General features: G+C 48.3%; 1 protein-coding gene across 4 annotated transcripts in view; it reads right to left on the reverse strand.

Moving 5' to 3' along the window:
• The window catches only part of CHD9 (chromodomain helicase DNA binding protein 9), a 144,047-nt gene that overhangs the window by 3,492 nt on the left and 127,763 nt on the right, over positions 1-12,792 (reverse strand). For 3 of the 4 annotated variants that reach the window (XM_040409718.1, XM_040409722.1, XM_040409720.1), the window contains 7 exons: positions 9,029-9,189; positions 8,029-8,301; positions 5,473-5,638; positions 5,242-5,384; positions 2,096-2,302; positions 1,854-1,982; positions 1,163-1,267 (listed from right to left, as the gene is read on the reverse strand). In XM_040409718.1, coding sequence (XP_040265652.1) covers positions 1,163-1,267; positions 1,854-1,982; positions 2,096-2,302; positions 5,242-5,384; positions 5,473-5,638; positions 8,029-8,301; positions 9,029-9,189 — 1,184 coding nt within the window. The remainder of the gene's footprint in view (positions 1-1,162; positions 1,268-1,853; positions 1,983-2,095; positions 2,303-5,241; positions 5,385-5,472; positions 5,639-8,028; positions 8,302-9,028; positions 9,190-12,792) is intronic. The other variant, XM_040409719.1, reaches the window with a different exon arrangement.

The following is a 12,792-nucleotide window of genomic DNA, read 5'->3' on the forward strand; positions in this document are numbered from 1 at the left end:
TGCAACTGCTGCGTCCTCTGCACTTTGACAGGGCCATGTGTGATGATGTTTTCACTTTGCTTTGTCAAAGTGCAGAGGGCGCGGCAGTTGCAGAGAGAGCCGAGTCTCTAGGTGTAATGGCAACGCCCCCGTTGCTCCTAGAGGCTCATTTGCATATATTAAAACATCATTTTTCTCAGTAATGTGGGCACATATGAACATGGAACCAACACAGATGCCTTCAGCTGCCAAGTGCACATGTAACAGGTCAGCTGGTGTCATAGGTACAAAACTGCTGACAGATGCCCTTTAAAGATGAACTGTCAGCACAACATGAACAACAATATAGGCAGAAATAGGGACAGAAAATGACATCAGACGCTGTCAACTTCCATTGCATGAACAAAAATCTTCACATGCAGTGATATAAATGAACATGGGATTCTTCAGCCCAATGCACATGACTATATTTTCTGTCCTCATCCGATTTTTCGCGGATCGGATGCGGACCCATGCATTTCAATGCGCTGTGCTCTATCTGCATCCGTACATCTGTTCCGCAGCTCCGCAAAAAATTTGAACATGTCCTATTCTTGTCTGTCTGACGTACAAATCTCAATGTCATTCATTAGCCCCCATTGACTTATATTGTGGCCCAACAGGGTGCCATTGTTGTTTTGACAGCACGCCTTGCCACAAAACCTAAAAGACTTTGTCCCATTAAGACAAAGTATTCCCTAGCTACAGGCTAGGTGTCTGATCAGCGGGGGTCCAACTGCTGATGATGAGAATGGGGGCCCATGCTCCCTGTTTGGACAGAGTTTGTGCAGACTGTCAGTGCAGATTACACCCTTTGCAATACAAAGGGGCGAGATGCAGGAAAAATCCATGACACAATCCACAAGTAACACATGTGGATTTTGGTTTGGATACGCAGCGAAAACTTTACGAAAATCTGCAAAAAAACTAACCAAAAAAAAAAAAATGCATAAACTACACCTGCCGTGTTTATGTACCCTTAGATTCTCTGCGCAGTAACAGCCAGAGCTATACCATGCTGTGAATATTGGACGGCGTTCACCATCTTTAAGCTATAAACCTGTGGCTCTCCAGCCCATCATTTTGGAAGATGCAATTTTGCAACAACTTGAGCACAGCAGCCATCTTAAACATTTGTACTTACGGACTGCTTGACAACATCTCCCCACTCTGGAGCCACGCCATACTCCGGATTTTCCTTCAGGAAGCGGCACAGGTCTTTCAGAGGAGGAGCAAACGCACCTCCAACCTAAACAGACGCGAAGGTTAATGTGTGCACCACAAATACAAACGTAAGGAAAATGTTCTAAAAAAAATTCTGCAGAAACAAACATGATACAAAGAATAAAACATGATAAGTCTTTCACCACAACAGCAACATGAAAGTATAAAAGTATACAAAGTATTAAACAGTAGGAAAAAATGTCGGATGGCTTACACTCGCCTTGTCAAACCCCGATGCTACCGTGCTGAGAGTGTCCGGGTAACTGCTGTGCTCCACTTCCTGCTTTGACACGGCAGGAAATGGGCGGGAATGGCATTCAGCCAATCACGGTTTAAGGCGGGTCATTGGCGCAGCATTCCCAGCGTTTTCCTGCCATGTCGAGGCACGAGCAGGAAGCGCAACCCAGCACTGTCAAAACCACAGCAACGAGGTGCGAGTTAGTTTTTTATATTTCATGCTCGTCCAACATTTCTAATGGAAAAAGCGCCTTCTCCAGGTGGAGATCCCGGGTCTCAGACCCCCACTGATCAGAGGATAGGTCATCACAAAGAGTTGGAAAACCCCCATTAAGAGGCAAGATTTGTGAACTCCACAGAGCCGAGACACTTGCCTTCCTGGCGTTCCTCTTGTTGATGAGCTGGACGCGCTCCTCTCCTGTAAGGCTGTTCACATCCAGCTTGTTAGGGTTTCTGCAGCGGTGCCTCTTCTGCTTAGGCCTACCATCATGAATCTGCATTCTCTATACAGAGACACACAAGAATACCGCACAGATATATTAATTAACTCTACGTTCACTTCATTCACTCTACCATAAAGCGTCAATGATATAAATGATGTATAAAGTAGGCTTACAGGAATGAACGCCCCCAAGTCCTCCACATAGCCAGGATGAGCCTTAAGCCAGCTTTCTAGATCCTTCCTTTTCGGAGCATCGTCTCCTGCAAGCCTCGTGCCATCTTTTAAATTAATGACAGGGACAGGGCTTTCGGCATCCAGTGCTCCGTGAAGTTGGGGGCAAGAGGCAGGTTGTGACAGGGAGGGGGTCACAGCTTCGTTACCCTGAAATAAACGGAACGTTTACCTCATAAATCATTTTCAAATGACAGTGTTTCTAGCATACAAAATAGATTTCTCTTCCTCCTGCTAATCTTTGCTGCTGGGGGTGGACTCTGGGCAGAATCAGTCTCCTTCCCCCTCTGGCAGCGGACAATATGGTCCCTTCTTACTTCCCCCTGCAGAAGAAGTCTTTATATCTGTACTGACAAGCTACTTGTCTGGCGAGAACTACATGTGGGGAGACTGACCGAGCATGCATGACCAGCAGCTCATTAGGAGGACATGCACAGTGCTATATACTTCAAATGCCAGGTGGTGTCATGCTATGGAAGTGAAGGCCCCCGTACACATGAAAAAGATCAGCCAACCCTGCAGTTCCCAGCAGGACCAGTCGATTATCTTATGTGTATTGGGACCTTCTCAAGGGACAAAGGTGCCTGGTGGTGTCCTACTTCCCTCTCCCCATTGCGAACACGGCCGAGTGTGCATGTGTATGGGGAAGTCGGAAGTTATTAAAGTATCTCCACATAATATTATACCTCAAATCAAACCAATCACAAACCACTCACCTCTCATACATTCACAAGCCACAGAAAATGAAAACACCAAGAATTTGGGGGAGAATTTATATAAAAATAATATATGTGGTAACCCTTTAAAACGGAACGTTTATTAAATCAATAAAATAAGCCCCACCACAATGAATGGTGAATATAGAACTAAAAGGGTATGGATGCCAGTAGCATACAAGGTGCGTATACACTGCTAATTAGAGACCACGGGAGGCATGAGAAGTGAAAATATGCAAAGGATACAGGATCGGGTCTCTCAGACCTGTAATTGCCCTGCATCCACCTCATAAACAGCCCCCTCAGTCTCTCCCTCAGACTGTCCCTAAATACGGCTGCCCGATCATTCGCCCAAAGCAAAGAAAGGGACAGAAAGATGGTAGCAACACTGAGCCGTCAAACCTTGACGCTCAGATACACTTTACAAAGAACAAGTAACGTCCCAACGCGTTTCTTAAGCTGTAAGCCTATTCATCAGGGGACCATAGAGACAATAAAGTAAACACTAAGGTCCCTTTCACACGGGCGAGTATTCCGCGCGGATGCGATGCGCGAGTTGAACGCATTGCACCCGCACTGACTCCCGACCCATTCATTTCTATGGGGCTGTTCACATGAGCGGTGATTTTCACGCATCACTTGTGCGTTGCGTGAAAATCGCAGCATGCTCTATATTCTGCGTTTTTCACGCAACGCAGGCCCCATAGAAGTGAATGGGGTTGCGTGAAAATCGCAAGCAAGTGCGGATGCGGTGTGATTTTCACACACGGTTGCTAGGAGACCATCGGGATGGAGACCCGATCATTATTATTTCCCCTTATAACATGGTTATAAGGGAAAATAATAGCATTCTGAATACAGAATGCTTAGTAAAATAGCGCTGGAGGGGTTAAAAAAATAATAATAATTTAACTCACCTTAATCCACTTGATCGTGTAGCCGGCATCTCCTTCTGTCTTCATCTTAGCTGTGTGGAGGAACAGGACCTGTGGTGACGTCACTCCGGTCATCACATGATCCATCACATGATCTTTTACCATGGTGATGGATCATGTGATGACCGGAGTGACGTCACCACAGGTCCTGTTCCTACAATCAGCAAAGATGAAGACAGAAGAGAAGCCGGGCTGCGCGATCAAGTGGATTAAGGTGAGTTAAAAAAAAAAATTTAACCCCTCCAGCGCTAATTTACTATGCATTCTGTATTCAGAATGCTATTATTTTCCCTTATAACCATGTTATAAGGGGAAATAGTACAATCTACAGAACACCGATGCCAAACCTGAACTTCTGTGAAGAATTTCGGGTTTGGGTACCAAACATGCGCGATTTTTCTCACGCGAGTGCAAAACGCATTCCAATGTTTTGCACTCGCGCAGAAAAATCACGCATGTTCCCGCAATGCACCCGCACATTTTACCGCAACGCCCGTGTGAAACCAGCCTAATGGAGCACGCCTGTAAAGGAAAAATAAGTAGAGGACAGCGGTTGCCGTATGCAGCTCAACAGGCGCCTCCTGTGTACTACTGTTGAGGCTCCGTGAGCGCATTTCATCTGGACATTGTTTCCCTGTTGCGCACCACATGAGAGTTCGGCCTGGGATTCACTGATAAGTATTTAAGAGAGACTTAACCCCTGACTGTCCTCTACTTATTTTTCCTTTACAGGCGTGCTCCATTAGTGTTTACTTTATTGTCTCTATGGTCCCCTGATGAATAGGCTTACAGCTTAAGAAAGATTTTTTTTTTGTTCATGATAATGCAAACGGATCCGTTTTGACTTACATTGAAAGTCAATGGGAGGCGGATCCGTTTTCCATTGCACCATATTGTGTCAGTAAAAACGGATCCGTTTGTCTCAGTTTCGTCAGACGGACATCAAAATGCTGCTTGTCCGCCTCCAGAGCGGAATGGAGGCTGAACGGAGGCAAACTGATGCATTCTGAACTGATCCTTATCCATTCAGAATGCATTGGGGCTGAACTGATCCGTTTTAGGCCGCTGGTGAGAGCCCTGAAACGGATCTCACAGGCGGACCCAGAAACGGCAGTGTGAAAGTAGCCTTATATACATTTTTTCTGGAGTATTTTGGGCCGGTCCATGATGTCTTGCACTGCCAGAGGATGCCTTCTCGGAAAGTGGCGTGGGAGTGGTAGAAACTCCATCTGTGCCTAACAAGGTCTGTGACTTTTTTTGTGCCACAAAACTGGCACGGAGGGAGATGATAAATCCCACCCAGTGTCTTGCTGCCTTATTCTTCAAGGGAACACACATATGGACAGTCTGGACTTATTTCTGCCCCCCACACAAACGGAGGCTAGCTAACGGTAAGAGCCATCAATTCCCGCAAAATCAACCGTCTCCTAGGACTTACATGATTAAGCATCTTGTTCCTGTTCATATAAAGGATATCGACCCCCTCCACGTTCTTCCTTCTTCCTCTTCTCCTCTTGATGACGGGCTGTGCATCTGTTCCCATGCCGTTCACATTGGCACTAGGCACCGGATTGGGAGCACCTTATGAAGATATTGACTAATTACACTCTGCTATTAAAGTGCAGAACAGGTCACTGTATGGAAGACGTCCCTTGCCTGACTTGCGTACCTGGCACGGCAGTAGATTTGGGAAAGGTGACAAGACTGGCCTCTGAAGCATTCTGAAGATCTTGCAGTCGAGCCAAATACTGCTGCTGTCCCATTCCTTCCTCACTGTCCAGCGGCCGTTTCTGAGGAACCCCTTGTTTCTGAAATGTCAATTTCAAGCCGCCTTCCTGAAACGGGAACAGGTCTGTGTTATCCGGGGACTGTATAATAGGCAGGATCATAAGGCTTTGCATAAAGCTGCATCAATATGTGAAAACAGTGCTTGCTGCCAGTGAACAGAAGCATTCTGTGCAACCCGATCATGCCCTGATCACACAGGTTCACATCTAAATGGGTTGTCCAGCTTTAAAGGGAACCTGTCATCAACTTCATGCTGACCTCACTGAGGGCAGCATAAAATAGTGACAGAAATGCTGATTTCAGCGGTGTGTCACTCATGAGCTAAAAGTAAGTGTTTGCCGAGAACCAGCATCATAACCATTGCAGCCCAGGCCTTGAAAAGAGTCCAATCTACCTGAGAAGAGTCATGGTTATTATAATCTCCTGCTCTCCCGTCCATCTGCTGATGATTGTCAGTTCTTTCCTAGATAGAAAGGGAGAAAACTAGGTAGAAGACGGTCAGTCATCAGCAGGAGAGCAGGACTTCATGAATAACCAGGACTCTTCTCAGGAGGCCGGGACTCTTTCCCAGGCCCAGTCTGCAATGATTGTGATGTTGGTTCTTGACAACCACTTACTTTTAACTTATAAATGACAGACCGATGAAATCAACTCGCCTGTCTCTACTATATACTTCCATTAGTATGGGCAGCATAAAGTTGATGACAGGTTCTGTTTTTCGCCAGCACTCCCTTCTTACCTGATCCCCATCACTGGGTTCTGGCTCCTTTTCACCGTGCTCCAGTTTCCTACTGGTCAACTCCAGGAGTGGATGGCAATCATGCAGTCAATGACTGACCACAGCGGTGACCTGTCCCCCAAGTAGCAAGTCACTGGGTCACATACCACTCGGGAGACATATCACTGCTGTGGCCAGTAATTGGCTGCAGCAGCACACAAGATCCCAGTCCAAGCAAGGAACCTGAGCACAGCAAGCTGAAGGAACTGGGACCTAGTGGTGGGTGCGGCACAGAGGGTGGGGTGGTGAAAGCTGGACACCCTATATAGTAATATCAGAGATTTGCACCTGTGTAAGGCAGGGGTTTCACCATCTGAACGTAAACATGAATGTTTATACACTGACAGCAAACAGAGATATTAAAAGTCGTGAGGGATTCAAACATACAGCATGTAAAACCAGAAAACAACTTGCTCTCGAAAGTCTTACACGATGTCCACTGATCAGGGGATCCACTGGTGTCTGTACATGGCCTTCTGAAACACCCGTGGATCTCCAGATGAGGAAGATCATGGAAGTGAGACTTTGGCACAGGGATGGGCACTTCACTATACCTGCATGTAATGTATAATCAGGATAATATAAGGCTAACGTCATACTTGCGGAAAAGCCATCTTGCAGGCTGTTCCTGCATAGCCAGATGGGGTCGGGTGGGCACACGGCACTATCAGGCTATGCAGGAACCTCCTGCTGGATAGCTTTGCTGCAAATGGCCAGATCCCATTATAGTTATCGGGGTCGGGTGGGCACACGGCACTAATAACTATAATGGGATCTGGCCGATTGCAGCAAAGCTATTCGGCTGGATGTTCCTGCATAGCCAGATAGTGCCGTGTGCCCGGCCGACCCCAATAACTATAGTGGGATCCAGCTGCTTGCGGCAAAGCTATATAGCAGGATCTTCCTGCATAGCCGCCCGACCCCAATAACTATAGTGGGATCCAGCCGATTTCAGCAAAGCTATCCGGCAGGTTGTTCCTGCATAGCCGGCTAGTGCCGTGTGCCCGCCCGACCCCAATATCTAAAGTGGGATCTGGCCACTCTCCAAAATAAATGCCTGGATCCGGGTGGAGCAATTTTTGTCTGGTCGAATCCTGGCACTTATGCCGGGGACTGGCTGGATCCCATTATGGTCAACATGCTAAACCGGATCCGGAGAACACAGACGGCTGTTTTCTCTCGAAACAGCCGGATAGCTTTGCCGCAAGTGTGAAGTTAGCCTTAATAATATAACATACTGTAGATGCTACAAAGCAAGCACTCCCTGCACAACCTTGAACTTCTGCTTTTTAAATAGAGAAACACAGTTCACTGCAAAGCATGTGGATGTGCACACCAAAAATACAGCCAAATGTATTAGCGAAAAACACAAAAAAATCTTTTAAAATTAAGGCAGTGCAATAAAAAAACACCTTACAAAAGCGCAAAATTACCCACAGATCCAAATGAGCTGGGGAAATAGCTTTACTTTTTGCATATATTTATATTAATATTTGGCAAGTCCAAAGCGCAACTGGCAAAAAAAATAAAAATTAAAAAATTTGCAAGATCCGCCTCGAAAAATAGGTGTTAAATAGGAAGAAAGAGCAGCCAGCCAACTTGAATATGAGCATGCTGCACACAGCAACCAGGTCCCAGGGCAAGAAAAAAGAAACATACGTCATTGATTTTCACTGTAAACTCCTTTTCTTGTACATGCTTCTTCACCTTTGGCATCTGCTGCGATTGGTTGCTTTCTTCCTTGATGGCAATGCAAGTGGGGGGCTGTGTTCCTGGGTCGCTGTACTCGGTGGCAGCCCCAGGACTATCCAGTAGTTTGGTGGTATAGAAGGACGCCACACTGGTGCCATCATAATTCCTTCGTGTGGTGGGCCATTTCCCTTTCAATACTACCTGGCAAATGCTGTCCAGCCTGTTGATTATCACTCGATCCTGCACGAATAATTCAGAGAGGATTTAAACATTGAATGAATTATGGCAAGCCAAATACAATAACACAATCAGCGTTACATCAGAATTTGCTAAAAGGCTCAATGATCTGAGAGAGTTTAGTGGACAAATCACTGCGCAGGGAGGGGGAGGAGGTGATCTCTAACCATTACCTATTGGAACAGTGCGCTATCCGACTCCAGCTTTATAACAGACCCTCTCCTGGTGTAAAAACTTCAATAACTCATGATTTTATTAATTAAAGGGGTTGCCTCATCTCACTTATAGGTGTGGGTATATCGGGAATGGAGCCCCGCAAAGTGACTCTGGTCCGGCCACCACCAAGCGCTCTCCCCATAGAAGTGAAAGGGAGTGGACCGCGCATGACCGGTCACTGTTCCCATTCACTTCTATGGGCCCCGACCACTTTGCGGGGCTCTGTTCCCGATATAAGTGCAGGTCCCAGCGGCTATGAGACAATGGGCGCATATCCTAGCGACATGCCCCCATTGTCTGAGATGAGAATAACCCTTTAAGCCTCCAGCCGCAGATTGACAGTCTTCTCCCCGTTACTGAGCTTAGAGAGCAGCAGGAAGCACAGGAGGCCTATGGCTCATAAATAGACTCCGGACTTACAGTGCTTGCATTGCGATATGAGATAATGAGAATCATGTTGCCCATTATTAGCCTAGATTTGCCAAAAACGCCAGCAACGTAATATATCAGTCACCTTAGGCCAATGGGCAGCAGCAAACATATATCCTCCTTGTAAAAGACAGTTGGAGTTTGGGGTTCCATTATCGAGCTGGAAGCTGTCCTGAGTTTCGTCCTGCAGCGTGCTCATCGAGGCCACACTTTCTTCATCATAGGCCTTCACATGGGACACTCGTTCTGTTGGGGGAAGAAACCGGCAAGATTACAAAAAAAGAAAGTGGGAACAAATATAAAGACTTAACCCCTTTCCGCCATGTGCATTTATGAGTATATATCCCCTAAATGCATGATCTGTAGATGTCTGACACCTGGGATCCATGCCAACCGCTAAACTTGTCCACAGGAGACAAACAATCTGCACACTATAACCCACGGGGTGACCACCCCTGAGCATGGACAAAAGGAGCCAAATGGGCAAGCAATGCAGTCCTTTCAATACAAGAAGCACTCCAGGACTATATAGTGCAGGATAGGCCATATAGGACAGAGGCTCTTCTATATTTCTTCTGTAAAGCTGTTTTATTTGATGTGTCATTTGTAGGCTGTCTGCTATCTTGGTTCCTTCTTCCCCTCAGATTTGGTTTTCTTAAGGAATCCTACATTTCCCATCATGCCGAGTGGTGTGTCACCACATTGCGCTGCTCTGAGTCCTGTGTAAGGGCAGCCATGACAGATCAGTGACAGCTGCTGTCCCCTCACACTGCAGCCTGTCCGCCCTCTCATCTCACTCCCCTGTCAGCTTTTACATACAGAAGGCAGGGAGACCAGTGTGAAGCTACATCTAATATAACTACACTGGAGAGTTGGCACACACAGATAGTACAGGCAGTGGAGGGTTATATAACTGAAATTATACCCGCACCTACTATAAATATATATATGATCTGTACTCCCGGTCTGTTAGATAGGGCAGACATTATATCCTTAATAGAATACAGGGCTATACAGAAAAACATGGAGGGAGGGGCCTGAACACTGCCAACAGGGACTTGATTGGTGATGTTATCCTGTAGTTCACAGGAAGTCAGCCACATGGAGAGACCGAGTTCCTGTTTCAAGCACTGGGCTGGTGGTCAGATTTTAGGTCACATGACCAGGTTCCCATAATGAAAAGTTTCGAAATGTATGGATGTAACCGAGTTAGAGTGTAACAAATTACACTACTAGAAAATCAGTGGTGAGTTTGCAATATATGTAAAATAAAAAAAATAAAAAACCTGGAGTGCTTCTTTAAATGATGGAGCTGTTGTGTGATAGATCAGCGACACCGAACTGCTGTCCCCTAACTCAAATTGCAATCGAACCCTTGTGATATGCTTCTAGCTGCAGCTCTTAAAAGCAGGAGGCAGGGGAAAGCAACGTGGGGCTACAGCTCATAGAAATACACTGGAGATTCTTCACACAGCACCACAGATAGTACAGACAGCAATGTGAATCGAGGAAGGGAGAATGTTATAACTCTGCAGTAGGGTTGTTGCGGGTATCGAAATTTCGATACCCAATCGATACTTTTGTCCCGGTATCGATACGATACCGGGATTTCCGTTTTTTCGATACTGGGCTGCGCTCTTGCGCAGTCTAGTATCTCTGAACATGAGCTCGCTGCTGTCAGCGCGCTCATGTTCCCTCAGTAGCACAGGGGAGAAGGAAGCTGTCCTCCCTCCCCCTGTGCTGCTGCCGCTGCCACCAATGAGAAGAGAGGGGCGGAGGAGGGGCGGCAATGAGAAGAGAGGGGGCGGAGGAGGGGCGGCAATGAGAAGAGAGGGGGTGGAGGAGGGGCGGCAATGAGAAGAGAGGGGCGGAGGTAGGGTTGAGCGATATACCGGTATCACGATATACCGCGGTATTAAAAAAACGGCGATATGGCGATATCGCCGTTTTGTAAATACCGCGGTATTTCGTGACGTCATAGGAGCGGTCATGTACGCTGACCGCTTCTAAATCTGCGGCCGCCCGCCCCAGCATGAACCGATACGGGACATTTGCAGAGTACTTCTACTCGTGCAAATGTCCCCGATACCTGCTGGCCGCTTGCGGCGGCGCTCTTAGCAGTTCGGCCGGCGTGGGGGAGGGAAGGAATTCTGTCACTCGCATTTCCTGCACCCGACCTCTGAGAGGACGCTGTGATCCGCGCAATTAACCCCTCAGGTGATCACAGCGTCCTCTCAGAGGTCGGGTGCCGGGAATGTGGGCAGTGCCCCCCTCCTCCCTCCCTCCCCAGTATTAATCATTGAGGCCACAGGGTCGTCCCCCCATCATTGGTGGCAGTGGGCCCCCCCTCCTCTCTCCCTCCCCAGTATTAATCATTGGAGGCCACAGGGTCGTCGTCCTCCTCCTCCCCCCATCATTGGTGGCAGTTTGCAGTTCCGATCGGAGTCCCAGCAGTGTAATGCTGGGGCTCCGATCGGTTACCATGGTAGCCAGGACGCTACTGAAGCCCTGGCTGCCATGGTATGTTAGTGAGCAGCATTATACTCACGTGCGTCGTGGCCGCCGGTCGCTCCTTCTTCTGTCTGTGCGGCGCATTGCTAAGGCTTATAGCATTAGCAATGCGCCGCACAGACCTATGAGAAGAAGGAGCGCCCGGCGGCCACGACGCACGTGAGTATAATGCTGCTCACTAACATACCATGGCAGCCAGGGCTTCAGTAGCGTCCTGGCTACCATGGTAACCGATCGGAGCCCCAGCATTACACTGCTGGGACTCCGATCGGAACTGCAAACTGCCACCAATGATGGGGGGAGGAGGAGGACGACGACCCTGTGGCCTCCAATGATAAATACTGGGGAGGGAGAGAGGAGGGGGGGCCCACTGCCACCAATGATGGGGGGACGACCCTGTGGCCTCAATGATTAATACTGGGGAGGGAGGGAGGAGGGGGGCACTGCCCACATCCACCAATGATGGGGGGACGACCCTGTGGCCTCCAATGATTAATTCTGGGGAGGGAGGAGGGGGGGCCGACTGCCACCGATGATCGGGGGGAAGACCCTGTGGCCTCCAATGATTAATACTGGGGAGGGGGGGGGGCCCACTGCCACCAATGATGGGAGGGGCACCCTGTGGCCACTGCCACCAATGATTAATACTGGGGGGGGGGGGGTGCACTGCCCACTGCCACCAATGATGGGGAGGGGGACCCTGTGGCCACTGCCACCAATGATTAATACTAGGGGGGGGGGTTACCAGAGGGGGCTGATAAGAGGGAGAGGCTGGGGGGGCTGATCAGAGGCTGGGGAACTGCCCGTCTGCCCCCATACAGTATAACGTCTCCTTGTGGCTGCCCCCCATACAGTATAACGTCTCCTTGTGGCTGCCCCCCATACAGTATAACGTCTCCTTGTAGCTGCCCCCATACAGTGTAACGTCTCCTTGTGGCTGCCCCCCATACAGTATAACGTCTCCTTGTGGCTGCCCCATACAGTGTAACGTCTTCTTGTTGCCCCCCATACAGTGTAACGTCTCCTTGTGGCTACCCCATACAGTATAACGTCTCCTTGTGGCTGCCCCCATACAGTATAACGTCTCCTTGTGGCCCCAAGTGTTTTTTTCTTCTAAATGGGCATTTATCGCGATATATATCGTTATCGCGATAAATTTCTTAATATCGTTATTGTGGGAATATTTTTGATATCGTCCAACCCTAGGCGGAGGAGGGGCGGGCGCACTGCGCCACCAATGATAGGATTACTATCGGAGCGATGGGAGGAGACATCAGCTTCACTAGTGGGCGTTCCTTTTCCCTGCGCTGCGATTGGACAGCGCTACAGCCAGGGAGA

Source organism: Bufo bufo, chromosome 10 (assembly GCF_905171765.1).
Source record: "Bufo bufo chromosome 10, aBufBuf1.1, whole genome shotgun sequence".
NCBI lineage: Eukaryota > Metazoa > Chordata > Amphibia > Anura > Bufonidae > Bufo > Bufo bufo.